Source organism: Ictalurus punctatus, chromosome 9 (genome assembly GCF_001660625.3).
Source record: "Ictalurus punctatus breed USDA103 chromosome 9, Coco_2.0, whole genome shotgun sequence".
NCBI classification, from domain to species: domain Eukaryota; kingdom Metazoa; phylum Chordata; class Actinopteri; order Siluriformes; family Ictaluridae; genus Ictalurus; species Ictalurus punctatus.
The window spans coordinates 21,265,252-21,292,967 of record NC_030424.2 but is presented as its reverse complement, the minus strand read 5'-3'; the positions used below and the strand labels follow the sequence as shown (position 1 = coordinate 21,292,967).

At 38.8% G+C, this 27,716-nt stretch overlaps 1 protein-coding gene and 1 long non-coding RNA gene across 5 annotated transcripts in view; one reads left to right on the top strand and one right to left on the bottom strand.

The window, feature by feature from the left end:
- Positions 1 to 19,308, bottom strand: part of LOC108269951 (BTB/POZ domain-containing protein 7) — a 40,228-nt gene extending 20,920 nt beyond the window's left edge. Inside the window, exons 1-3 of one of the 4 annotated variants that reach the window (XM_017476133.3) lie at positions 18,885 to 19,308; positions 5,547 to 5,776; positions 3,046 to 4,227 (exon numbers count right to left, since the gene is read on the bottom strand). In XM_017476133.3, coding sequence (XP_017331622.1) covers positions 3,046 to 4,227; positions 5,547 to 5,628 — 1,264 coding nt within the window. In that variant the 5' untranslated portion in view covers positions 5,629 to 5,776; positions 18,885 to 19,308. The remainder of the gene's footprint in view (positions 1 to 3,045; positions 4,228 to 5,546; positions 5,777 to 18,884) is intronic. The other 3 variants (XM_017476134.3, XM_047157782.2, XM_053682925.1) reach the window with 3 other exon arrangements.
- A 4,730-nt stretch (positions 19,309 to 24,038) lies between these two features.
- LOC108269958 (uncharacterized) lies at positions 24,039 to 26,113 on the top strand. Its single transcript, XR_008397051.1, has 2 exons — positions 24,039 to 24,153; positions 25,890 to 26,113. It is a non-coding gene; the product is annotated as an uncharacterized LOC108269958 (long non-coding RNA).
- Positions 26,114 to 27,716: the final 1,603 nt, after the last annotated feature.

The window sequence follows — 27,716 nt, the reverse complement described above, 5'->3', positions numbered from 1 at the left end:
ATAAATAAATAAATAAATAAATAAATAAATAAATAATTCTATGGGGTGCAATTATTTTTTCACATGACTGCATATGATGCACCATATTGTTACACCCCTAGAACTCTAGGACTTACACTCTAGATTATAGAATCTTCTAGTGATATGGTGTACGCTTATAATATATTACATAAATAATTCTCAAACATAATAAGCTAATAGACAACACCTAGAAAAACCTTTCAAGCCAACCGAAATTCAATTAGTCATCAGCTGCCTAAAATGCCCTGAAGGAAAGTCACAGCTTTGCTGATCTTTATTTCTCCCTTTGCTGAGCCATTCGGATATCAGCAATCTAAATATGAAAACACCAAACCATTTTTAGCCATCATGTTTATACTGTAAAAACGATGTTTTCATCATTGTGATCCAAGAATAAAAATGTGAATAGGAAATTATAGTCGCAGGCAGACTCCATACACTACTTCATTACACCCCTTCACCTGCCTACAACAACTGACGTAGGCTATTTGAGATATTTAAAAATAAATAAATAAATAAAATCACAATTGCAACTGTATTGCTCTAAATCAAAAGAGATAGATTATCTTTGCCAACTGAACAGAAGAGGGTTTAAGGCAAAGCAAAATTCTGTTATTTTATCTGGTTTGTCCTTTGCCCCCCGTCAGTACGCCATCCTTTCTTATCTTTAATGGATTCTACTCAAACATGTGCATCATCAAATTTTGAGTGCTTTAATAAATGCGAAAAAATCTCACTGGGGGAACGCCATCTCACTGTTTCTTACCTTATCCACAAAAGTAATGTATTACCTGTCAGTGACGATACCTTTGAAGTGATCAAGCACAGCAGCTCATCACTCACTAATCCATTGAAAGCAAATTTACATCTAATCTTTGAAAGTATGAAAATATTGACCAGAGAAGCATTAACCCAACAATTCTGAAAATGTATTCAAACCATCCTGTATCGCTCATTTATTTATACAGTCGTGAGCACAACACAGGCTTGTGAAACAGTGATTTGTTTTTTTAATTTATATTATCATTTACAGATGAAGGGCTTACTATGAGTAGTATTCATTTTTCTGGCACAAAAATAATAGGCAATAAGCTGGGATCTACAACAAAGAAACCCCTCAATGCAACCTCATGAATTGAACAAAAAATAAAAAATAAAAAATATGGATCAAATCGTAAGGAGGGAGACATTTCACATAGAAAAGTCTCCTCCCTTGCCTGTGCGCTGACCTCCTGCTACAGGTCAGACTTGAATACACAATAAGCTAACAGAAACCAGAACTGAGAACTTACTGAGCAGAACAGAGAATAAAAAAAAAATTTTTTTAAATGAAGTGGGGGGAGGTGGGCGGGTTTTGCGTTGCAACGAGAGTAGCTTTAGTTTTTGGAAATGTAGTCTAATAAAAACGAAACAACCAAAAGAATAAGGCCATATGGAAATGTTGTGTGGGCTAAAAGTAGAATGTAGGAGACAGCTATAAAAGAGCTTTTGTTTCAGCATTAAGCCCCCAAAGATCTCCACAGGATTCTAAATCCTAAAAATCTGATGTCAGTCCCTGAAATCTACCCTTGCTTGCTGTCACCGGAAAAACAATCCCTTGATGACTAAGTAGTAATAGTCACTTTTTTTTTTTGGAAAATCCATTATTTGCTAAATATTTAGGTAGCCAATGAGTTGTAGAAAGAACAACTATAACAGATGGACTTCGTACTCCCTTAAAGTGATAGTTCAGCCTAAAATGAAAATTTGGTCATCACTCACCCTCACGTCATTCCAAACCCATAAGATTTTCATTCATCTTCAGAACACAAATGAAGACCTTTTGATGAAACCAGTGAGATTTACGTTCTTCCATTTACAGGCCAAGTAACCGAAACTTTCAAGCTCCACAAAGTTCATAAACTTTTTGAATGTCCGCTCTCACAATACTACAGGACCCGGAAGTGCTGCACTGTTTACAGCAGAGGAAGAGGGACGCTGTACAAACCGAGTCGCATAGATCAAGCGTTGTAACAAAGATGTCTGCAGATTTGGGCATGGAGGAGGACTTGCATTTTCTTTGTCCGCTCTCATGTTAACACGCATGCGTCATGGTTCTCTCATAAACATGTGTCAGAGATCTATGAGGGAGTGAATTTTATTTCCTGAATAAAAGACAGTTTTTTTGCGCAACACAAAGCATTTACAAATCGCTTCATAAAATTGGGATTAAATCGCTGGAGTCACACGGATGACTTTTCCGATGCCTTTATGTACTTTTTGGAGCTTGATCGTTTTGGTTGCTTGGACTGTAAATGGAGGGACAAAAATCTCACAGGTTTCATTTAAATGTCTTCATTTGTGTTCCAAAGATGAATGCAAGTCATGAGGGTGAATAATTGATCATAGAACTTAAATTTTTTGGTGAACCGTCCCTTTAAACTCACCGATACTCAATATAGCTTTAACATGGGAAAACTGATACCGTATCATTATCCTTATATAGTCATAGTCTCTTAATTGGCATAATCTTGGTGGACAAAAATCTTTGTGCATGCACATATTAGGGATGTGACCGAATATGAATACGTTACTCAAAATGAAAAGATAATGTGTTTTAAAACAGATAAACAGGAGACACACTACTCGCGTTTTTTAAGAATGCTTGCCAGAAAGCTTGAGACTAGTGGTGTGTTACTGGACTAGGATCCGGGGGATCACAACAAAAAAAAGTTGTATGAGCAGAAGGTTTTTTACTTCACACAGGCATTAGACTGTCAGAGCCAGTGTGAGATTCACAAACCATGCAGACCTTTTCTACCACTAGATTTTTTCCAGAGTTTCTGAAGGCATAGTGGTAGGGTTCGTAATTTACCTAATTTAAAAAAACCGAACACACACACACACACACACACACACACACCCACACACACAAAAAAAACAACACACTATTCCGTTCATGCCACACCCACTTCAGATTTGCAGATACAGACACAGATAGAATCATTGCTGTTACAGCTGTAGCGCATGTGAAGCAGCTCTTACCTTGGGCCAACATACTGAACTCCAGAAACAGGGCAATGTGGTAGAGCTCCATGGCTTCCTCTGTGCGTGTGGGAACAGCACCCTTGCCAGAATTGTTACCCGCCCCCAGGGATTGTGTCTCACTCAGACTGCCCATTGAAGGACTGCCACGCATCACTAATGCTAGGTCTACGACATCTGTGTACATGCAGTGCAGGATGACACGAGCATACTTCCGTGGGATGATTGACTCATCCAGGACAATGAGTGTAGGCGTTTGTAGTGTTCTCTCGGTTAGCTCTTCACCAGTTCGGACACGACGCTGCAGAAGGTTCCGGAAGAAAGGAGAGCGCGCCGAGAGCACGGCCTTGTGGGCTCTCAGGTCCTCCTCTGAAGATGCCGAATGGTCGTTTTTTACAATGCTAACGCCAGCAATCCCTCCACCACTAATCCCTCCTACAGCATCACAAGCTTCTACACTCTCAGGCTCAGAGCAGAAGCTGAGCACAGAGTCATAATAGCACATGGAGTGAAAGAGCATCCTCATGTCTTCCTCCAGAGCGTTAGGCATGCCAAACTCCTCACTCAGCTGCCTGAGGACATCCACGTTCCTCAACCGGGTTTCCGCCTCTCTGTTGGCGCCTCCCAGCTCACCCGTGTACAAGAAATGTAGCAAGGCAGAGAACATCATGACATCCATTCCTGCTGTGCCGACATCAAGTAGCACCTCTGGTCCGTTGTAGCTTGAATTGGCTGAGCCTGTAGAGGATAGCAAGCTCTTGAAGAAAGGGCAGCGGGCAGCCAGGATAGCACGGTGGGCAGGGAAGCACGCATCCTGAAAGAGCAGGTCCACGTCGGCACAGTGTTTGTGCTGGAAGAGAGCGGCCATGCAGGATCGCAGAGTGGCAGCTTCAGGCCGGGCCAGGCTTGTGGCCAGGTTCAGCTCTTTGAGCGCAGCTGTGCCCTCATACTCCTCCACTAGGGCATTGGCATCACATACATGCCAGCCTGAGAGCAATTCACGCATGTGCCGGGCATGGTCGGCTGAGCGGCTCGCCTTGCGGCGGCGGATGAAGCGGCGCTTGAGTGTGGCCAGACCAGAGCTCCTCTTCTTCCGCTCGGGAATGCGGTCATGGCCTCCATGCTCCAGGCTGTAGAGCTTTGGCTCCCACGTGTAACTCTGCTGCGTGTACAATGACGTTCCTGACAGGATTAGACAAACAAATGATATTAGCCTTAAAATGTCATTACACATGTGCATTAATGGGTCCCATCCATTGCACTACTTTATCATTTAGATACCACATCTATATTCTTTTCTGAATGATTTGGCCTGTATGCATGACTATTTTTTTTGTATGCATTGTTATGAGAAAGGGGCCATACAGATAAATAAATATTACGGGTCCAAGCACTGACCGCTAGGTTTTCACATTTCACAGAGATCTTAAATCCTAGAAACCAAATTTGGTAGGAAGGTCAAGTTGAATGATGCGTGTTCTATTTTGTGAACAAATCCCCCAAATTGAATTGATGTCAAAATATTTGCAACAGTACATTCAAAAATAATATGGTTGCAACAAGAAAGTCAGTTCTTTGGAACGGAGCTTGGTTAGCATAAACAGCTGCTACTTATATAAAGCTTTGATGGATTCTCATGAAACTTGAAAGTCTTACAGTAGATGACTGTTGCCTTATGGCATGAATGTCATGATTGGCATGCCCCCAAAATTGTCTTTGTAGTTTGTTTAATATAAATGACTAGGGTTAGATACAGAAAATAAAAATCAATTTTTTAAAAATGTCCATCTCTGAGAATTGCAGTGCTTTGTATTGTAGTATTGTACTGTGACAGAAGTCTTTCAGTAAAATCAAGCATACTATGTAACGTAGGTAGGTCAGCGCTTTAATTTCCAGCCTCCTGTGTCTTGAAACGCAAAACTACCAGCCATTTAGGCTGCATGAACACATTTTCCTTGAACTTAGCGGACCTGAAAACAAGCAGCTCCCAAAAAAGCAAGCAGTTGAGTTGGCTTCCGCAGCACATTAGTAGTTTCTTTTCTTAATGGTTTTGGTGACACTCTGTTAAATCACAGTCTCCAGCTCCATTTCATTGGTAATTGAACTGCACTTTCCACACTGGGGAATTAAAAATCATTACAGATATGTCACCAAACTTCATAGGCCAAGGTTAATCATCAAGAAAAAGCTATGAGTACTGCTATCCTTCTTGAATTCTATATAAACTGGCAATGCGCTGAACCAAATCCATTTAGTTTCTTTTTCTACATTTAGAGTGTTTATTCACTGGTAATCAAAGCTGCCCTGAAACATTCACTTTACAGTTTAATCAGCAAGTGAGGTTCTGTGAAAGTCTTAACTGTTTAGAAAATGTCTCTGGACTGTCAAGAGAAATGTATAATTTAGTGCAATCTGACATACACTGATGAGAACTTCAACGAAAATGGATTATACATGCAGTTCCACAAAGTGCTCCTTAGCTTGATTATTTAAATACACACCAACGAAGGTCTGCTGAGCCTGTGTGTTTCCACCAAAGCGTGGAGAGCATGAGTGTGGGTAGCTGGAAACATTGGCTCCCATCTTCTTCCTCCCTCTTCCTTGTCACTTCTTCACTTGTCTCCTCGTCATTACGGCCCAGCGAGGAGCATGCTTCCTCAGCTGCCTTCTCTGGAAGTTAGTGCCTGGACTGGAGTCACACTCGAAGTCAAGGAGAAAACAGCCATGCCTACTGTAAACAAAAGGTGGGGACAACTCAGAGTCATGGTGGTAAACTAATCGCTGATTACAGTCTTTAAATAACTCAAGATAAGGTTTTTGATTTCAGGAGTACCCAAACTGGTATCTACGAGTCAGAAATATTTGGATGTGATTTAATTAACTGGCTTAATAATCTGACTTCACACAATACAGAGAAAAATACCTCATATCAGGAGTTCCCAAACTAGGGGTCATGACCCAACATAGGATCGCTCGGTTTACAAATGGAGTCGTGAGAGGAATGCATAACTTCCTCTTCATTTATTTTACGAATTCAATTTAAGAGTGCACATGCACCATGTGGGCACTAGTGTAGGAGTTTAACAATAAAATTTTACTCATTTCTCAGACCATCTCCCTTCGGTAGTTCCCACACAACATAGGAGTGGAACAGGAAACAAAAACAACAATGTGTGGAAACATTTACTGAATAAGGCCTTACAAGTCCCCTTTCCAAGATTTGTAGGTGCTGCTCCTGTGGTGATGAATGTTTTGTCTATCTGTGCCCCTGGTATGTCTGCGCAACTGCTCTAATGCATGGTTACGTGACTTGGTAGAGGTGAAACTATGCTGAATTAAATGCCTCTGCATATCCATCCAAGATACTTTCAACAGTTAAGAGAAAAGCTCTACAGCCAAGTTTCAAGTCTCAATGAGGGAAATTCAGGAGAGAATTAATGAGTTAGAAAGATCATCATGTTCCACTCTTAGTGTCACATTTTAAAGGAAGTCATATTTGGGTCTTTCCAGTCTTAGATCATTGTAGACATTAAATAAACTCAGCCAAAAAAAGAAACGTCCGCTCACATTCAACTGCTTTTATTTCCAGCAAATTTCTTCACATGTAAATATTTGTTTCAACGTGAAAACATTCAACAACTGAGACATAAACTGAACAAGTTTCACAGACATATGACAAAACACAAATGGAATAATTGGGGGGCGGGGGGTCAATATCAAAAGTAATAGACCGTATCTGGTGCGGTCCCCAGCTGCTTTAAGTACTACAGTGCATTTCATCCACATGGACTGCACTAGATTTGTCAGTTCTTGCTGTGAGATGTCACTCCACTCTTCCACCAAGGCAAGTTCTCAATCCCATCTCGTGGGGGAACACATGGTTACATGTAATTTTCCACTGCACGGATGATCAGCTGTCCTTCCTGTATCCCTGTAACTCTGTCTTAGACATCTTACATTACAGACATTGCAGTTTATTGCTCTGGCCACATCTGCAGTCCTCATGCCTCCCTGCAGCAGGCCTATGGCATGTTCACGTGGGTGAGCAGGAACCCTAGACATCTTTCTTCTGGTGTTTTTCCCGAGTCAGTAGAAAGCTCTCTTTAGTGTCCCAAGTTATTGTAACTGTGACCTCAGTCGCCTACTTTCTGTAAACTGTTAGTGCCTTAAGGATTGCATAGGTGCATGTGCAATAACTGTTTATGGTTCATTGGACAAGCATAAAAAACCCTTTACAATAAAGATCTGTAAAGCTTATTTGGATTTTACAAAAGTATCTTTAAAAAAAATAAATAATCTCTTGAAAAAGCGACTTTTTTTTGCCAAGTTTATACGCAACATTGAAAGTAGGGTTTGCTTTTGCTCTTTCTCTCAGACAATATGGTACACATTCTGATACTTTGTACAAGATTCAATACAAAAATGATACAGTTGAAAAAAGTAACAATTCGATACACTTTTGTTCTCTACTGACCAGTCAGAATTCAGTTTTTAGGACAGAGGAGCTTGTGCTTTCTGGTTTTTCAGTAACATGACAAGCTGTGGGATCTTTTTTGTCTTATTAACATCAAGGGGAAAAAAGAAAAGAAAGCGAGAGAGAGAGAGAGAAAGAATGACTGTTTATAGTTGCTAAAATGCAAGTGATAACAGGAACCAACTTGTACTGTGGGTGTATTTTATGGCACTGTGGCAAGTTTTGCATAAAGTTGTGCTTTTGGCCTGATTTCCCACAGACTTTCATTGAAACCAATGTATTTCCAAATTCTCTCTCACACATGTGCAAACCATGGTGTGCACATCGAATTTCACATGCATACATTTTTGAAGGCAATATTTCTTTTTTATTTAATTTCTTTTTTTTACATAACCGTTTTCTTTTTTTGATTCTCAGCATGTAAACTCATGCGGTCATATCTCCAACTGCAGGATACAAAGTGTTTTTTTAAGTCCCTTTTGAAGTGCCCCCCCCCTCGTTACACCCCTACTGTACAGATAAAAAAAGAAGAAAAAAAAAGGGAAAACTGTAAAGATTCCAAACAGTGAAAAATGATTAAAACTTTATTATTATTTTTTTAAACGTAAAGTTAACCATGCTATCTCACATAAAATCATAATATCTGTATTATAGAGACATATCACCTAACCAACCAACACATAATCCAGGTAATGTGTTTAAAGCAGGGTCTTGGCCTGTTTTATGGATAATAACTTACGATATTTTACATGACATTTGAGCTGGACAGAAAAAGAAAAAAAAAAAAAAATTAAATTACATGGTGATTCTTCTGGGCCTTCAAACTGAAATATGCCTGCATTGACCATGATACAGGGTTTCCATGGGTCCTTAAAAAGTCTCAAATCTAATCATCTGAATTTTAGGCTTTAAAATGTCTTAAATACGTATTTTGACAGGTCTTAAATGTTATTTGGATTATGAAGTTAACGTTACTTTTATACTAAGGTCTAAACTTCAGTGTTTTGGGAAAAACTGGTATTGATCATGCTGTTACAAAAAAGGAATGCAAACTGTACAGACTGGTCAGAATTTATCAGAGCACACCTAGTGTGCCGCGATGGATGTGGTGTGTGGGCTAACCATAGTTTCAGATTTTCATTCATATCAGTCATGCTTTGTTTGCCAGTAAGGACATGAAATAGGTCTTAAATTGCATTCATAATGGTCTTAAAAAGGTCTTAAAGTCCTAAATTTAACTTGTTGACACCTGCAGAAGTGATGTGCTGGTGATATTGATTATGAAATCATAACCAACCATAGGAATGGTCAAGCTGGAGTAGGGGAGAAATAACGCATTGTAAGACTGGAATTTCCCCACTTGCGATTAATAAAGTGTTGTTTTATCACATGGAGCAATACTGTGCTGATGTGGTGTGGTACAGTACACAAAGATAGTCTAATGTGCGCGTAAGAAAAAGTGAACAGGCGAGAACAATTTTGCTTCAGTGAGTCATTATTTAAATGGCGGTCTTTGCAAGCCTATGGGACTTGTAATACCCTCCCAGATTTGTTCCGACACCGACTCTGCCTGCGCTGGCAGGAGAAGAACAGTGTTACGTCTTAACTAGCAACAGCAATTAGGCTCTATAGCACATCATCCTACTGTCGGGGAAGCAGTGACCCCCCTACCGTCAGAGCAATACCGAATCACACTGCACTGATTACTGTTCCCTGGGTTGTAGTATTATTCTGACTACAATCAATTAAAAACTAAAATCATACAGCTAATTTCATAATCTTAAATGTTTGAATGCTGTTGTACGCTTGTAAATTCTCCCAGTCATGTTTGTCAAAGAGTGTACTTATTTTTTTTGCTGCTGCAGCACTGAAGTATTTTCTCTCCACCACCCCTTTCTGCAATGTGTGGAATGCCAGTAGTCTTTCTTCTCTACTGTTTATTTGTATGCTCATAAGTTTACTACAAATCTATAGCTGTTACCATGAAGAATGCTAACAGCTTGACTTTTTCCTGGAAGTGGACTACATGAAAGCAACCTAATACTCCATCAATGAAGCAACGGCAACTAGCCTAGAACATGTCACTAAAAACTCACACCATACTGATCTGTGAAAGTCTCTCATCCTATTACCATTAATTCTTCTTAACAGGTGGCTGTTTTTAATCCACAGTGTTAATTAATGCTTTCGTGTTTTGGGAGAGTTATTTAATAGTTCAGCACTTAATCATGGCCAAGTAGGATCTTTTCCTTTCTCTCCAGCAATGGTTCTCTCTCCATATGACATGTACCTCATAAGGTCCTTCATGCAGTCATCCTGCTGATAAAATCAAGCACAAAATTCCTAAACACTGTGTATGCTAGAGAGAGAAAGGTACACTGACATCTTGAGCCCATCTTTTGTTTAGCCCTGGTTTTGTTATTATATTACATCAATCCCTTCAAGATTTAGTGATTTTGCAATAGCAGAAATGAATGCAAAATCAAGCAAACTCCACAATATTCAGAGGAACTTGCATTGATTGACATTGATTTCCTGCAGATTTGAGCCAAGGTGCGCCATGTGATGTCATTACAACGCGCACGTGGGTAAAGTCCTCGTTGATTCACGTGTGTTCAACATGAGCACAACTAAAAGGTCTCATTTACCAACAAACATCATTGCGAAAGACTGTTCAAAACAATATTGTGCAATTGCAATTTCACCATCCATCCATTTTCTATACCGCTTATCCTACAGGGTCGCAGGGAACCTGGAGCCTATCCCAGCAAGCATGGGGCACAAGTCAGGGTACACCCGGGAGGGTGTGCCAATCCTTCGCAGGGCGCAATCACATACAAATTCACACACAACAGACACTTTGGACATGCTAATCAGCCTACCATTCCGGTCTTTGGACTGGGGGAGGAAACCGGAGTTCCCGAAGGAAACCCCCGCAGCACGGGGAGAACATGCAAACTCCACACACACAGGGCAACGGCGGGAATCGAACCCCCAACCCTGGCGGTGTGAGTCAAACATGCTAACCACTAAGCCACGGTTGCAATTTCGCCAATTCGAGTAATTTTCTCGAAACAAAACAAAAAAACCACAACAACAACTCAAGCAGCATCATAAATTTTGAAAAGAGCCACAGCACATTCATTCATTTTTGGCTGCAAAAACACTAAACTAAATCCTGCATGGTCTGTTACATGTAGCTGATTCTAGCGAACTTGTTGCCTTGTCGAACAATTACAAGGACATTGCATGAGGCAGACAGATATAAACTCCACATTCTTCGAACCAAATTAATTGTTATTTATATTCTTAAGGTAAAAACTCAGTCATAAATAATTAGTCTGCTTCAAACACCATCTAGCGCTATGTTCAGAAGGTCTTCCTAGTAGACCTTACTAACTACTAACTGCTCCTCTGAATAAACACAGTGCAGTACTTGTGGCTGTGTTTCATTCTATGCCATGCAGCATTAAGCAGGAACATTTAGCCACCGGCCTATAATTGTTAGAGTCAGAGTCATTTTCCCTGCAAGTAACACTGTTCTCATCTGGTGATCGATTAGGTCATCAGTATTTTAGGAGAGGAGTGAAGTCATGGATGCAGTAAGCAATAAATAATATAGAATTAAAAAGATAAATATATAATAAGCAATAAAATTGCGAGTGATTAAAGTGTTTAAACGTTTTTGAGAAATGGAGTACTTAAAACAAGAAACGTAGCGGCAATCTGAATCAAATCATGCTGATTTCATAAGGAGGGAAAACAAAGCGCATGATTATATCGCAGGGGTGTAAAGCAGATTTCATCTGCGCTGTTCGTTTTTTAAATTTTTTTTTATTCATAGTTGTGCAGTGGACAAAAGAATGAAAATAAATAGTCCCTACTGAGGTTTGCAATACAAAAGCTTTCATTTGGAATGCAGGTTTAAAATTAGTGCATTTCGTGGTGGTGCAACTCATCCTCCTCTCCTCCTGTAAATATAGTGCAAGTTATCCGTTCCACATCCTGTCGTCCTATGCTTTACATAGATCAGACTTTTACTAGGATCATTAATTAACGTGCATGGATGACATGACCTTTTCACAATCAGGAACACAGTTATGTGAAAACACTTAGAAAATAAAGACCCTAGCCAGGCTCAAATAATATTGCCTAATACAGGACTTGCGATGTGGGGAAAGAACACCACAACTCAGACGAAACGTTCGCCCACAGCATGACACAATGTGCTGTATGAAAACCTTTATCAGGAGTAGATAAGAACCAGCTACACTTTTCCTCTACCAGGAATTCATACACATTTTCTCCCTCTTGGTTTCAATAAATGCACCATATTAGGTTTCCAGGCAACCAAAACATTAGACTGGGCAGCACAATAAAGCTTTTACTTTCCCAATAGGCTTGCTAATTATTTTTCACTTGTCCACCAGTGACTGTGCTGGACAGATTCACCGCATCTTTGTGTGTTTAAAGTGCATGTTTCATAATTTGACTCCATAACTTCCACACCTTGCAAATTTTTAAATTACATAACCGTTTTTGAGAAGATAGACAAGTGCGTGTTTGGGTGTATGAGAAGGACATCATTAAGTAAGTAGAAAAGGAGACCGGCTCACTCAGATAATACCCTATAGTCAGACAACAGAAAATAAGCCTATATTAACCAAACCTAAACACACAAAAACATGTGCTTATTAGTCTACATGAGAAATGGGAACGAACAGAAATACCAGTCTGAGCTAAACCAGATCTCCAGAACTCTTAGCACCTGCAGAAGTGGGAGGGGGAATTTGTGCGTGTATGCGTGCGTGCGTGCATACACTGATGAATCTTCTCTGCTGCATAGCCAGTCAATTGCTCAGTAGAGTGAAACACAAGCTTTTACCCAGCGCTCAATCTCTGCTCAGCACTAATCCACCACGTAAATCACATCGACTCCCAACTCAATACTCTGGCATGGTGGGTATATGCTACAGTAAATAAAACCCTAGTCACTTAATACAGGAGTACAAAGATAAAAAGATAGAAACAGAAAAGTAAAAACACATACAACGCTGCAATTTAACAGACCAATATTATTTGTCAAAAGGGGACAAATCCATGCACTGAATACAGCTACTGTAAACTGAATTAAGGGTTTGAAGGGTGGAGGGGGGGTGGAAGCATGTTGCGATGGCCACTGAGGCTGGATAATGTGACGCTAATGAGAGGGGACAGAACCAGGCTACAGGCGACTGGCTGAGCCTCATCCGGGAGCGACCCCGTGGACCATCACCAACCCCCAACCCTTACCACTCTCCAATAAAACTTGTATTGAAACATTTGGAAATGACTGAAGAACAATGGATTAAGCCAATCCTGAATGGTATAGGAGGGTTTTTTTTTTCTTTTTTCAGCAAGGTCTGGAACAACACTTATTACAGTTATAAAAATTTAACTAGTCAAATAAATAAATAAATAAATAAATAAAATTAAATCATATGATGACTTGTACAATTCTAACTATCTCTCCCATTCAAATCAAGACGGTCTTGCTTACACAAGACGTGTAGGATTTTGACTCCCCACTGACTCAAAAGGTCATGAGTAATTTACTATGAAACACTTCCTAAAGCAAAAAAAAGGACTATCATAAGGATGTGACTAACAGTAGAGCTTCAAGCTAAGATTTGACTCACTTTTGCACATGTATAACAAATCTAAAGCTACAATGTTTTAAAAAGAATTACTTGTTGCAGTGTAGGGACAATGAAGGCCATTAAAATTATGATTAGTCATTTAGCTTTCAAAGTAACAATTCAAAGTAAATCATAAGCCTAAGCTTCTATATGGGAAAACCTCACTGCATCACAGGTGTTTTAAAAACTTTGTTTAGTCAAGCTTGCAAAAGTAACTACGACGTGCTTGTTCCTTTTTCGAGTATCAATAGCAAAGTAGCCACCTTATCACCATGACGCAAACTCCGGTGGCCTGGTGGATAAATAAAACCATTGTGATACATGTAGCCTTCCATTCTACTTCCTTATGTTCCTTACGTCCTGACATTTTCTTTTGCAACAAGAGAAGGTTATAACTCGTCCTGATAGTGCACCCAGCCATACAATAACAGATATAAACAAAATACTGCGGCCACCATACTTCATTGGGGATGACAACTGCTCAAAGTGTTGATGCTACTCCCTATGGAGAAGAAGAAATTCTCATTGTTCTCCACTGAGGATAGGAATATTTCAAAGTGTGGATATTGTTCTTTATTGAAGTGAAGAACTGCAATACTGTTCTCTACTGAGGGCGAGCATATGGGGTGCGATAAAGCAAAATTCGATAATTAAAATCGGGTTAAGGTAGATGGTGAGCTCCATGTAGCCACTTTACAAATGTGACCAGCCAGCTGAGATCACTCACTGTACACATGCCTGGGCTCATCTGCAAGCGCGGGTAGGCAGTCGGAAGGACACTTAATACGCTGTAGTGCTAATACCTTAGTCAAGAATGGTGGGCTGCTGGAATTTGGACCCTGTGTGCTGATCGATAAATGTATGCAATTCTCCATTTCGTTTAGAGCTGGTCAGCAAAAAAGCTGTCTTAAGCAAAAGCCACTTTATATTTGCATCGTCATTGAATCATCTGCCAAGTCACAGGATCACACACCGAGTAGAATCAGAGTTTATCCAATTTCTCACCAAGACCATCTTTTCATCAAATGGCCTTGGCCTGAATGTATTAGTCTGCACTTGATGGTGACTGCAATTCTCACATGCCCAATTGGACAGAATCAAAAGGGTAACCAAAGAGGATTTGCCATTAAATACATCAATATAACAGACATTTGAATAGCACAGAAACTATTAAATAAGTAATATGAATAGCATCCAGATTTTATTTTCTCTTTTTGTTTGTCGGTCCAGAATACATCACATTCCTGCAGTGCTACGGCTCTGTCCTTTGGCTCAGTCTGTGAAGTGTGGGTCTGTTTAGCCATTCTGAGCACCAAAACAAAATGTAGTTCGCAAGCCAAAAGATATAGCATGTTTGGTTCACATCCTGAAGGTAGTCAAACGGCTCTCTTGTTGCAATCAGTCCACGTGCAAGTTCACTTAGAACTGAAATGAGACCAACTCGCTCAGATGCTCTCGATCGGTTTTGTTTTGGGCTGTATTCGAGTGTGATCGTTGTGTTCTCACACACACTAAGGGGAAATAAGGAACCAGGATTTGATTCAGAAAGAATAAACGCACATATGAAAGCACTCTGAAGCATTCCCAAAGCAGTAGCCTAGCACCTGATCTGTGGGTTCTCAACAGAAATCCACATTTCCTGCTTTCTGGAGTCCCGAAAAGAGGAATTCAAGAAAGAGGAATAAGCTTCTCTTGTTTGCATCTAGTGCCAATCAGTGTGAGCATGCCACTGCCAGGTTACGTGCCAAAGCTGCAGAGACAAGCCAACAAGTTGAAGGAAGCGTCAGAACATGCAAATAAACAGCTGGCTCTAGATAAGTTTATCAGTGGCTCTGCTTGACCTGCAAGGCAGATGTGGGCCACTGAGGTGTGCTTTACACCAATCTCCCTGATCCAAGCCCGCTCGCTCACTCATCAACCACTGCATGTGCCAACAGATGGCAGAAGTACACACCCTGGTCTCTCTTCACCCCAAACCAACTGATTTACTAAAACTTAATACCACAGTAAATTAGCCATTACTCACTCCGGCAGTACTGAAATTAGTACTCAGTACACTCTGGCTAATTCAAAAACCTTTACTGAGAAACATTAAAACATGTCCAATAATGATAATACTAGTAATAGTACTAATAATGATAACACATATTACTTTATTTTCCACTTTAAGTCCAAAACAGCCAAGTAATTTACATTTACAAATGGAAATGATTCAGTTACTTATGAAGGAGCACATGGCATACAAATCTATGACAATACTACAAATCGTGAAGTGTACTTAATGAGGATTTTTGTTGCCCGTGTCAGTGTTTTTTTTTCTTCCCCCCTCAGCAGAGTCTGCTGACTCGATAGTTTTAAATGTTTCTACTGCACATACCACCTAATAGGTAACAGGCAGCTATAGGTTTCCCTGAGGCTGAATCACAACATACAGCAACGTCAACACTTCTCATTCAGACAGAAAGGCTAAACAATGGCAGCCTGTGTGTACTGCACTCATGTTTAGCCCACACAGGGTCAGACAGCGGAAACTACACAAACCACACACTGTTGGAAATTGAGAGACAAAAGCAGGACGGATCAGAGTCAAAAGGCAGAAAAATGTGGAGCAATTTGCGTAAGTGGTTAATAAAAATAGAACAGGTTAAGTAGTCAATCAGTTATTTTATGGGTAAAGAAAAACCCTAAGACCAGTAAACATGGACCACTGAACATGTGTGAACTTGTGAGGGTACAATTAAATGTACAATTAAACTGCTGCTTTAAAGCTCTGCACAAAGCCTGACTGTCTGACAGCGTACCGTCACTGTCTGCAAGAGTTTTAGATACATCTACATATGCATGAGTTTTAGATACATCTACATATTTTTATGTATTTTTTTATGTATTTTATTTATAATATTTTATTTATTTTAATGTATATTTTTATGAGTTTTAGATACATCTACATATGCATGGAAGTGTTTCACCAAAGGCACTGCAGCACAAAAATCAGTAAATTTAATCCATCCTTAAGGGATAGCAGTTAGTTTTCACCAGTAAGCTCCTAAAAACAAAAGAGCAAGACTTCTTTTCTCTCTCACTATTTTCTAGCGACAGTTAAGATCATAACAAAGAGAAATCCAACAAAGCAATAGAGACAGCAATGTAGTAGCAGACAAGATAGTTCCAGAGCGCAGGGCAGCTATACAACATGACTGTGCTAACCGATCTACAAGTTCACGAGCATGATGGTATTGATCAAGAATGGCAATATTAACACTAAAGTTGAAGCTGTTGAAGGGCATATTGAAAGACTAAAGCGCTGCTGCATCCCACTGGCTCCACTATTAGAAGGTAGACGAACAGCATTGTGGGTAATGTAGGAAAATATTAACCAAAGTAAAAATAGACCAACATGTTGATGAAAGAGGTTGAAAAATAGTAAACTCTGAATTTTATTACAAAAATCAATCTTGGACGCCACATTAATGATAAAAATGAATAAGCAAGTCATACAGGGAGGATTTTTCCTTTAAAATTATCGCAACTTTATGACAGCTTTGGAAAACTGGGTCCATTTCTGTTCACGGCGGAGAAATAACCCAATAACGCCATAATTTAGAATTTGCCAGTGCCAATTATTTAATATACCATAATTCCACAAATACACAGAATACATATAATGTAATGTATAATGTTCTCACATGCTTCAATAGATCATCACTCTATATATGATGCTCTATACATTATACAGTCACTACAGTGGGCAGCATTTGGGGATGTGTTAATGCTCCCCATTTAAATTCTGCCCCATTCCATATAGCGTAAGTATAGCTGTTTTCTCAAGTCCTCATATTTGACAAATGTGAAGACGTGCCTCATGGTGTGCCTCACTGGAATAGCAGTCATACATTTTGTATTCAGCACACAAGAGTTTCAGAGTTTGAAACGTGGTGAACTGAAATACTGCTCCATCTAATGCAACTGATGAATATGCATCACAATTTTGCAAAACAACCATAAAAGAAGTAATTATCATGATATGGAAATGTAACATCAGAACCTATTTAGAATGGAGTGCTTTAACAACACATTGCAGTCAAACCATTGGAGAGTGAGAAGGAGAAGAGTCTTCTTTATCTTCATGAGGATGCAGTTTTGAACACACCAATGGACAGAGGTAAATACTTGAGACAGCTTAAAATCTGACAAAATCACCTTTCTTAAGGCTGCCTTTAGTGCGTTTATTAGCCTTAAGAAATTTTAAAGGACGCAAGACAACTCGCATTTTGAATGTGTGAACAGCAGCAGCGATTCAGATACTGATTTACCGCATGAGCACCCAGAACAATAAATACAGGGACTACAGTTATTGACGAAATCGATCCTTCTAAGTTACAAACCAACCCTGAAGGAAGGTAAACGGTCTCCCCAAGGAAGCAGAAGCACTAGAGCAGAGATAATGAATAGGTCAGAAATACAACACTGAAATTGCATAGTAGGTTGTAATTTACACACCTTTCATCGTCCTACTTGAATCTAAAGGTAGGACACTACCTTACTAGACACATCTGATGGTTTCTTAACTCATAAATAATGACGCACCTACAAAGGTAATTTCAGAGTGTTCATTTAGATGCACAAAAGAGCATTTTTGTGACTTTTTTTTTTCCTCCATGAGCCCTTGGAACCTGAAGTGACGGATTTAACGCCAAGTAAACTTCAGGAGCAGAACTCGCCCGAAGCTACAGAGAGATCATGCTTGATTCACGGTCTCCTTTGTGGAAACAGGGCAGTCCCTGTGGAGTCCGAATGAGAGAATGGGGCAAGCAGAGCTAAAAACTAGTGTGTGGAGAAGAGTATACAAGTGCCCACCTCTCGAACCTCCAGAAGTAGTAATCAGGGTTAGGCAAGAAGAGCCATCGGCAAGCATTTGGCTGAATCCCAGGAGGATCTAAGGTGGCACCATATCAGTCACCTCTATTTTTACACTCATGACCTCTTCATAGTAGCAGCATTACTGTCCATTCTGGAACATGGGTGCTAAAATGCATTTGCTGTTAATTCATGTCAATGCTCTGTAACATTCCCAAGCTCTAGGAACCAAAAAAACCATCCCAGTGTGCTTCAGTTCCCAGTACGAGTACATGTACAAACACACAGATCCTGGTCTGGACATACCTGCTTGGCTACCTGTGTGTGAAACAGGATGCTGCAAGGTGTAACTGCACATAATGCAATGCTTTCGGGACACTCTCGACTCTTATTAGACGTCAATAGCAAAGATAAGCAGTTACACATATCTACCAGGCGATAGAATTGCCGATTAGTGTATTAGCACACACACAGCATGCTGGCTCTCAGGAGAATAGAGGACAGTAAACGGGATGGCTTTGTCTGCACGAGCGCTTTATACACCCCGAGCTCATGTTACATGCCATGCAAATCCTTCCATTCTATTGTAACCGATTCGTTCGGATTGAGATTCCCGTTCAAGTGCAAACGACTCAGATGAATCCCAGCGACAAAATGACAGTCTACAGGAGGATAGCTACGTGCAATAAATACGGGAACAAATTCGCAGATAAAGCGATTTTTTCCCCTCAACCGGGGAGTCCGGGCTTTAATCGGAGGGAGAACGCAGAGAAAACGAGTTGAGACTGAAAGTTCAGCACATGTTCAAAAGCAGAAACAGAAGCCTTTACCTTTTCATCGCTGAATCATATTTCTTCCAGCTGAACGGTTTGTAGAGCTGCAGCTCGCTCGCTCGCTCGCTCTCTCTCTCTCTCTCTCTCTCTGGCTTCTCTGTCAGTCGCTTATTAAGTTTAGAGATTCCTCTCAACAAAAAAAAACAACACTAAAATACTTCGCGTCTTCTTCACAGCCCGGATATCGACCTCACGGCTACTACATACCTGACTTTCCGTACATGTCCGCCTGCCCAAAGTAAACACGTTGATGATTTCTTTTCTTTCTTTTTTTTTTTTTTTAAGGAAACATTCCTCCGCCTGCTCTGCTCTACTCTACTCAGCCCAGCTTTACGCTGCTCGGCTCAGCTCGGTGTTGTTGTGGCCTGCGGTGGCAAATGACGTTACTGAGCTGTCTCAACGACTCCACCACTCTTACAATGGAGCTCAGTTTTCTGTGTCTTCTGTCGCCACCCAGCGGAGAACGGAAGTAATGCACAAACCCTCACGCCTCATTGACAAAAATGAAAAAAAGCCCAAATACAGAATGGCTCCCTGCTGGAAACATAGTGCACTAGAAAGCGTGTACTTGCCATTATTGTACACTCTACATAGTGCATTTATATAGGGAGAAGTGAGTCGTTTGGGATTCTGTGGAAAATAACATAAATGACAGACTTCCGTTATTTATTTATTTTTCTTAAAAAAGAAAGGATTGTCTTCATATCGTGTTACTCTGGGTACATAAACATAAGTTAAAGGACAAGGATGAACGGTGGCTTAGTAGTTAGCACGTTTGGGTTGCACCTTCGGGGTTCGGGTGCTGTGGGAGTTTCCTCTGGTTACTCTGGTTTCCTCCCCCAGTCCAAAGAAGAAGGCTGATTGGCATTTCCAAATTGTCCGTAGTGTGTGCGATTGTGCCCTGTGATGTCTAAGCTGTCCACCGTCCCGTCTTGTGCCCCAAGTTCCCTGGAATAGGCTCCAGGCTCCACTGCGTAGGATAAGTGGTATGAAAAATCGATGGATGGATGAATAGTTAAGGGACATTACATTGTTTTAAACATAACACACAGATTTATCTATTTAATCATTCAAAAGATTGTTGTAATAATTGATTAATTAATCAATTAATTAATTGATTGCAAACTAAACCTGTGTTTACAAAATCGTATTAGATTGTAATGCTATGAAGTGAATTCATATCTATTGGGCCATTTTTAAAATTTCAAATTATCTAAGCGTTTTCCATTAATCAAACAAAATACCTCAACACATACATTTGAGAATTTCTCAATGTGTTGACTATCTACGTCTGAAGGAAAAATGTTTAGACTTATATTTTTTGTCAAGACTGACTGAAAACCATGTTGATGGCCTGTTGATGGGAATTTGGGACACATATTTTCACTGGTTTAAGCATTTACTTCCACCCTCAGTTGCATGTTTAAAACCCACCAACAAATCAAATTTCAATAAACTGGAATTGAAACAAATATTCTCCAAATTCATCATCAATATATTTTAATCTTATATGAACAACAGGCTAAGTAACAACAGACTAAGTAAAATTGACTACATGTTATGATGTTGGCCTGAGTAACATTCTATAATTAATTTCCTACAGCAATAACATTAACAGGGATTACAAATCAACAAAAACAATTATTTATTTATTTATTTATTTATTTTTACAAAGTAATATTTTCCATTTTTCAATACTTTAGATTTTCCTGATTCTAATAAACCAGTCTTTTCCGAAATTTAATTTGGACATTCAGGGGGCATGGTGGTTTAGTGATTATCACATTTGCCTTGCACCTCCGGGGTTGAATCCTGCCTCTACCCTGTGTGTGCATAGAGCTTACATGTTCTCCTCGTGCTTTGGGGGTTTCCTCCAGGTACTCTGGTTTCCTCCACCAGTCCAAAGACATGCACTGTAGACTGATTGGCATTTCCAAATTTTCCATAGTGTGTAAATAGGTGAGTGAATGTATGTGCACTTGTGCCCTCTGATGGGCTGGCCTTGTTTCCTTATTTCCCTGGGATAAGCTCCAGGCTCCCCTGTGACCCTGTGTAGGATAAGCGGTATGGAATATGGATGGATGGACTTTGAACATATAGTAATCAATTTATAATTTTTTTTTGTGGTAGCAGTATAACACAGGATAAAAATAAAATCAATCTCTAAAATTTTATGAACACGGCACACTAAAATCTGAATACTATTTAGTAGGCCTAATTAACGTTCTAAGAGGGCGGCCAAGAGTAGATTAGGTTAACGTTAGTGTGTTTTACTTTATTTGAAAACCCTTTTCAGACTGTCCTAATTAACCTGATGTCCCAGTATACCTGAATTCACCCTAACTATAAGAGAAGTTGCAATAAACACAGTCACTCAGATGGGGGCGACTGTAGGCTGCTTAAACCAAGTGAGCAAAGAAGTGTTAATAACCTTATATATATATATATATATATATATATATATATATATATATATATATATATATATATATACACACACACACACACATATATACACACACACACACACACACACACACACACATATATATATATATATATATATATATATATATATATATATATATATATATATATATACATATATATATACATATACATACACACACACACGCAGTGCATCCGGAAAGTTTTCACAGCGCTTCACTTTTTTCACATTTTGTTATGTTACAGACTTATTCCAAAATGGATTAAATTAATTATTTTCCTCAAAATTCTACAAACAATACCCCATAATGACAACATGAAAGAAGTTTGTTTGAAATCTTTGCAAATATATTAAAAATTAAAAACAAAAAAAAGCACATGTACATAAGTATTCACAGCCTTTGCCATGACACTCAAAATTGAGTTCAGGTGCATCCTGTTTCCACTGATCATTCTTGAGATGTTTCTACAACTTGATTGATTCTACAACTTGTCCACCTGTAGTAAATTCAGTTGATTGGACATGATTTGGAAAGGCACACACCTGTCTATATAAGGTCCCACAGTTAACACTGCATGTCAGAGCACAAACCAAGCCATGAAGTCCAAGGAATTGTCTGTAGACCGCAGAGACAGGATTGTATCGAGGCACAGATCTGGGGAAGCATACAGAAACATTTCTGCATCGAAGGTCCAAATGAGCACAGTGGCCTCCATCATCTGTAAATGGAAGAAGTTTGGAACCAGCAGGACTCTTCCTAGAGCTGGCCGCCCGGCCAAACTGAGCAATCGGGGGAGAAGGGCCTTAGTCAGGGAGGTGACCAAAAACTCGATGGTCACTCTGACAGAGCTCCACGCTGGTCTCTGTGGAGAGAGGAGAACCTTCCAGAAGAACAACCATCTCTGCAGCACTCCACCAGTCAGGCCAGTATGGTAGAGTGGCCAGACCGAAGCCACTCCTCAGTAAAAGGCACATGGCAGCCCGCCTGGAGTTTGCCAAAATGCACCTGAAGGACTCTCAGACCAAGACCAAGACAAAGATTGAACTCTTTGACCTGAATGGCAAGCGTCATGTCTGGAGGAAACCAGGCACCACTCATCACCTGGCCAATACCATCCCTACAGTGAAGCATGGTGGTGGAAGCATCATGCTGTGGGGATGTTTTTCAGTGGGAGGAACTGGGAGACTAGTCAGGATCGAGGGAAAGATGAATGCAGCAATGTAGAGAGACATCCTTGATGAAAACCTGCTCCAGAGCGCTCTGGACCTCAGACTGGGGCAAAGGTTCATCTTCCAACAGGACAACGACCCTAAGCACACAGCCAAGATAAGAAAGGAGTGGCTACAGGACAGTCCTGTGAATGTCCTTGAGTGGCCCAGCTAGAGCCCACACTTGAACCCGATTGAACATCTCTGGAGAGATCTGAAAATGGCTGTGCTCCGACGCTCCCCATCCAACCTGATGGAGCTTGAAAAGTCCTGCAAAGAAGAATGGGAGAAAATAGGAAAACTGCCCAAAAATATGTGTGCCAAGCTTGTAGCATCATGCTCAAAAATACTTGAGGCTGTAATTGGTGCCAAAGGTGCTTCAACAAAGTATTGAGCAAAGGCTGTGAATACTTATGTACATGTGCTTTTTTTTGTTTTTTATTTTTAATAATTTTGCAAAGATTTCAAACAAACTTCTTTCATGTTGTCATTATGGGGTATTGTTTGTAGAATTTTGAGGAAAATAATGAATTTAACCCATTTTTGAATAAGTCTGTAACATAACAAAATGTGGAAAAAGTGAAGCGCTGTGATTACTTTCCAGATGCACTGCGTGTATATATATATATATATATATATATATATATATATATATATATATATATATATATATATATATATATATACATACACACACACACACACACACACACACATATATACATACATATATATATATATATATATATATATATATATATATATATATATATATATATATGTATGTATAATCCAATAATGTGTTCATTTTTGCTTTATCTTTGATAAATGACCATTTTAAAATAATGAATTGTTTAACACTGTGTTGTTCAGGCCTAGACTACAATGCTTCATCTCTTTCCATAATGCATTATAGAAAACTGTTCCATAATGCATAGCTAATCAATGTGATATTATTTATGTGTTTGCAGTGTCCACAGAGTTTATATACCCTTCTAAAGAGCCATCTGTTGTGGTAACATAATGACTTCAGGCTTCCTCTTGAGTGACACAAAATCCAGCTGTTGCTACATGACGGGTATCATTTTGTTGTTCTGCAAACTCAGATTAACCGTAATTGTTTAACCCTCATGTTCTGTTCACCACTTACTGGTGGATCTCCAGCTGACCCAAGCAGTCTCCTTAGAGTTTATAGCAATACATACTGTATGTAAATTCATTCATGTGATGTTCTTTTTTCCTATGTAAAATACAGCAGGAGTATGAGAGGAAATCTATTTGCAGTAATTCTCTTGAGACAGTGGATACAGCAGAGTTTTGGATCATGACCACAGCCCAAGAGTGAAGACTCCTCCCTGATGCTAACATAAAGGCTGATTTTGCTGTGGTTTCTAAACAGGATTAATATTTTCAAGTCACTCTTGTCGTTCACACACATACATCATACAGGATTTTACTGGCTGCACAAATTACTCTATTGAGTTATCATCAAAAATGTTTTCAATCCTACGTGGACAATTCAGGGCTATGGTGCGAGTGAAGCTGGCCAAACAAGATCACAGATCAAATATTTACTGCAAGCCACCTAAGGAAAAGATCGGACCTGGGGTAAATATTTATATTACCATTGCCATGTTTTAACATTTCTGTATATTTAAGGTTAAAGAATATTTTTCCCCTGATATCCTAGCTGATAGCTAGGACAAATTGACAGTAGAAATATGAACATTGTAGTGGATAAATTATAATTGATAAATAACTAAATATTATTATTTATTTATTTATTTATTTATTTAAAAGTTTCTCAAAGAACCTCTTTGGTTAGTTAAAGATTTTTCACTAAAGGACCCTCTTTCCCAGAAAAAGCTTCTTGTAGGGTTCTACATAGAACATTTAATAGTTCCCCCAAAGAGACAAGCCAAATAACACAATAGGGTTATGCATTTATTCTAAGTGTAGATTATTTAATGGCATTTATAAGAGTTTATTATTCAGGCTATATTATAAAAGTCTTATATACCTTCAGTGTTATGTTTATTCTTTTTGGTTGTTATGTATTTATGCAAATTTTATTTCTTACCACCTCTATAGCAATACTACAGGATATATGCTATAGTTATCTCAGTATATCACTAGCAGAGGTTATAATGTCTTGTTTTATATGGCAGTAGTTACTAATTGTATGTAATTACAATAACAATGATAATATTAATCAATAATATTAAACAAGCCCTTTAGAATAGTCAACAATGTTCAATATCTGGATCAAACCTAACACTAATCATGGTTGGTGTTTATCATTGCAAACCTAAGATGCTTGCATATTTTAAAATGAAAAATGTTTCTGTAAAACAAGCAGCAAGAAAAGTTGGATGAGAATGAATGCAACCAAACTGAGTATATATTTCCTCTTAGTGTGTGGGGGGAAAAAAGGTGTTTATAAAGTGTGCAGGTTTAAGTGCTAAATTTTTAGCAATTATTGTCCATTTGCATTAAGGTAATTACTGATGACTTTTGAGAGTAGCAGGGAGTTGACAGTGGGATCTAGTTCTGTGATTTGCAGTCAGGAACCATCCATCATGAAGCACCCCCCTGCCGCCACCAACAATCCCACACACACATAAACAACCACAATGACTTGTGGTTTCCGCTCACAATATATAAACTCTACATTTTAAGCTGGATAGACAACAGTTTGTGGTGGTTTTTCAGTCTCAGGCTTATTTTCTTTAATTTATGTTTACTAGATAGCAATAGACTTCCCATTAGCTCATAAAATCTCTTTTGATTTTTTTTCCACCTCTCAATCCCATGTTAAAAACACTGAGATATAAAGTAGTGATATGAAGTCTAAGATATGAGGAATTGAAAATGAAACTTATTTGAAGTAATTTTGCAAAAGTGCCCTGACTTTCATTGATTGTGGTGAAATGGTTGTGAAAACATTAGTAAGCTTCTCTGCTCATAATTTTTTCCCCAAAACATATGAACATATAGTGGTATTGATGCATTCTAAATAGATTGACACTGATATCAGGTTGTCAGTGCAAAAATACTTTTCAGTTCATTGATAATATGTGTTAATTATTGTTAGAATATTTATATCTGGGTATACTTTTCAGTTCATATGCATCTTAAATAACTTCATAGGCTTAAGTGATGAAAACGTATACAATTTAAACTTGTGACCAGTGTTGAGAGACACTTTTCTGGTGCATGTAGTGTATGTATATGTATTTGGATATGTATTGTACTGGGGGGCACTTAAAACATAGTACAGTCACTATCCAGCAAAATGTGAACAGTCTTTAATCTCTTACTTCCCACTTGTATCTCCACAGCAGACGGTGTTTACTATGTCCATCTTTGCACTTGGTCTCCTGGTCCCTGCTGGTTGGATCATGTACCACATCCCAGTATACCGCCAAACACCACCTTCAGGAGTTTGAACTTAGGGACAACCTACATCACTCACTCTCTGCCACATCACATAGCTTTTTGCTTGCTGAAATAAAATGTGATTTCTCACTTGACAAAGTCTAAATACAACAGTTCTGAAGTTTATTTACTATTGCATCATATGATTGCCACACTTATTAAAGAGTAAAGCAAATGCAAATATGGACAGTCATGAGAAAATTAAGTACACCTTCCTTCAAGTCTACGTCTTTATTTATTAGGGCCTAAATAACAATTGTGTGGTTCTCACCAACTTCTATAAACAAACAAATAATCTCAGGTGGCAAAAACACATAACAGATTTCGATATGTAATAATTTTCCCCAAAAAGGTAAACCAACATTCAGAAACTAGGTGGAAAAAAATAAGTACATGCTACAAATAAGTATTAAAAAAACATATAAAAACCACCTTTAGCAACAATAACTTGAAGTAAATATTTTCTGTAGGAGGTTAACAGTCTCTCATATTGTTTTGGAGAAATTTTGACCCACTCTTCTTTACAACATTGCTTCAGTTCAATGATGTTTGAGGACATTTGTTTATGCACTGCTCTATTAAGATCCCACCACTGCATCTCAATGGGTTGAGGTCTGGACTTTGACTTGGCCATGGTCATGTCTCTGAGGTCATGTCTGATGTTCTTTCTTCTTGGCATGATGTAGACACACACACACACACACACACACACACACACACACACCAACCAGAGTACTCCAGAACACCAAACTGCCAAAGGTTCTGCTTTTATAGAGGTAGTCACACTTCATTTTGATTCATCATGTGTATTTCTTTAGTAACACCTGGGTGCTAATTACTCTCTTAATAACTGTAGAACTAGGAAGGGAACTGTATACTAATTTTTCCAACCTGGCTTCTGAATGTTGGTTTACAAATGACAACATTTTTTTGTTTGTTTGTTTATAGAGGTTGGTGAGGACCACCCAATTGTTATTTATGCACTAGTTATTATAACAATTTTATAATAACATAACATTGAAGGAGGGTGTACTTTCTTTTTCCCATGACTACTATATAATGAAATATAATGTGTAAGGATCTAATGTACACTCTCAGACATAAAGGTACCAAACTGCCAAACTGTACATTTCCTCGCTGCTGGGAAGCTACAGTTACTATGTAGCTACATCTTGTATCATTATTATGTAGGCTATATCTCACATGGAAACATAATACAGAATAGTGTACTTTTCAAAATGTTTCAAGGCATATAATTGGACCTTAGAATGAAGATTTAAAGGCAAACTACAGTATATTCACATCCCATGCAAAGGACAAGGTCCTTTTGAGTATACATCTGCAACAAGAAAATAGTATACATCTGCAACAAGTACAGATAACGTTATTACTTTTATTATAGATACCTTTATTTCTGAGTGTAACCTTCTAAATTATATCTTATTTAGATGGTAGATATTTTATTGAGATATTTAGATAGATAAATTTATATTTACATATATAAAATCAGAATATGAATCTACCCATGGTTGGTTCTAATAATTTCACTACCACTTGATCTCATACTCATGTATGCCATTACAATACAATATAGGAGGACTAGGGCTATTCCACTTAAAATAATTTCTTACAAACCAACTGTTGCACCTTCAGCACACTTATTATGAGAAACAACCAGCAGCTTCACCTATGATAATTTTATTTATTTTAAAAAAAAAATAAACAAACCACCA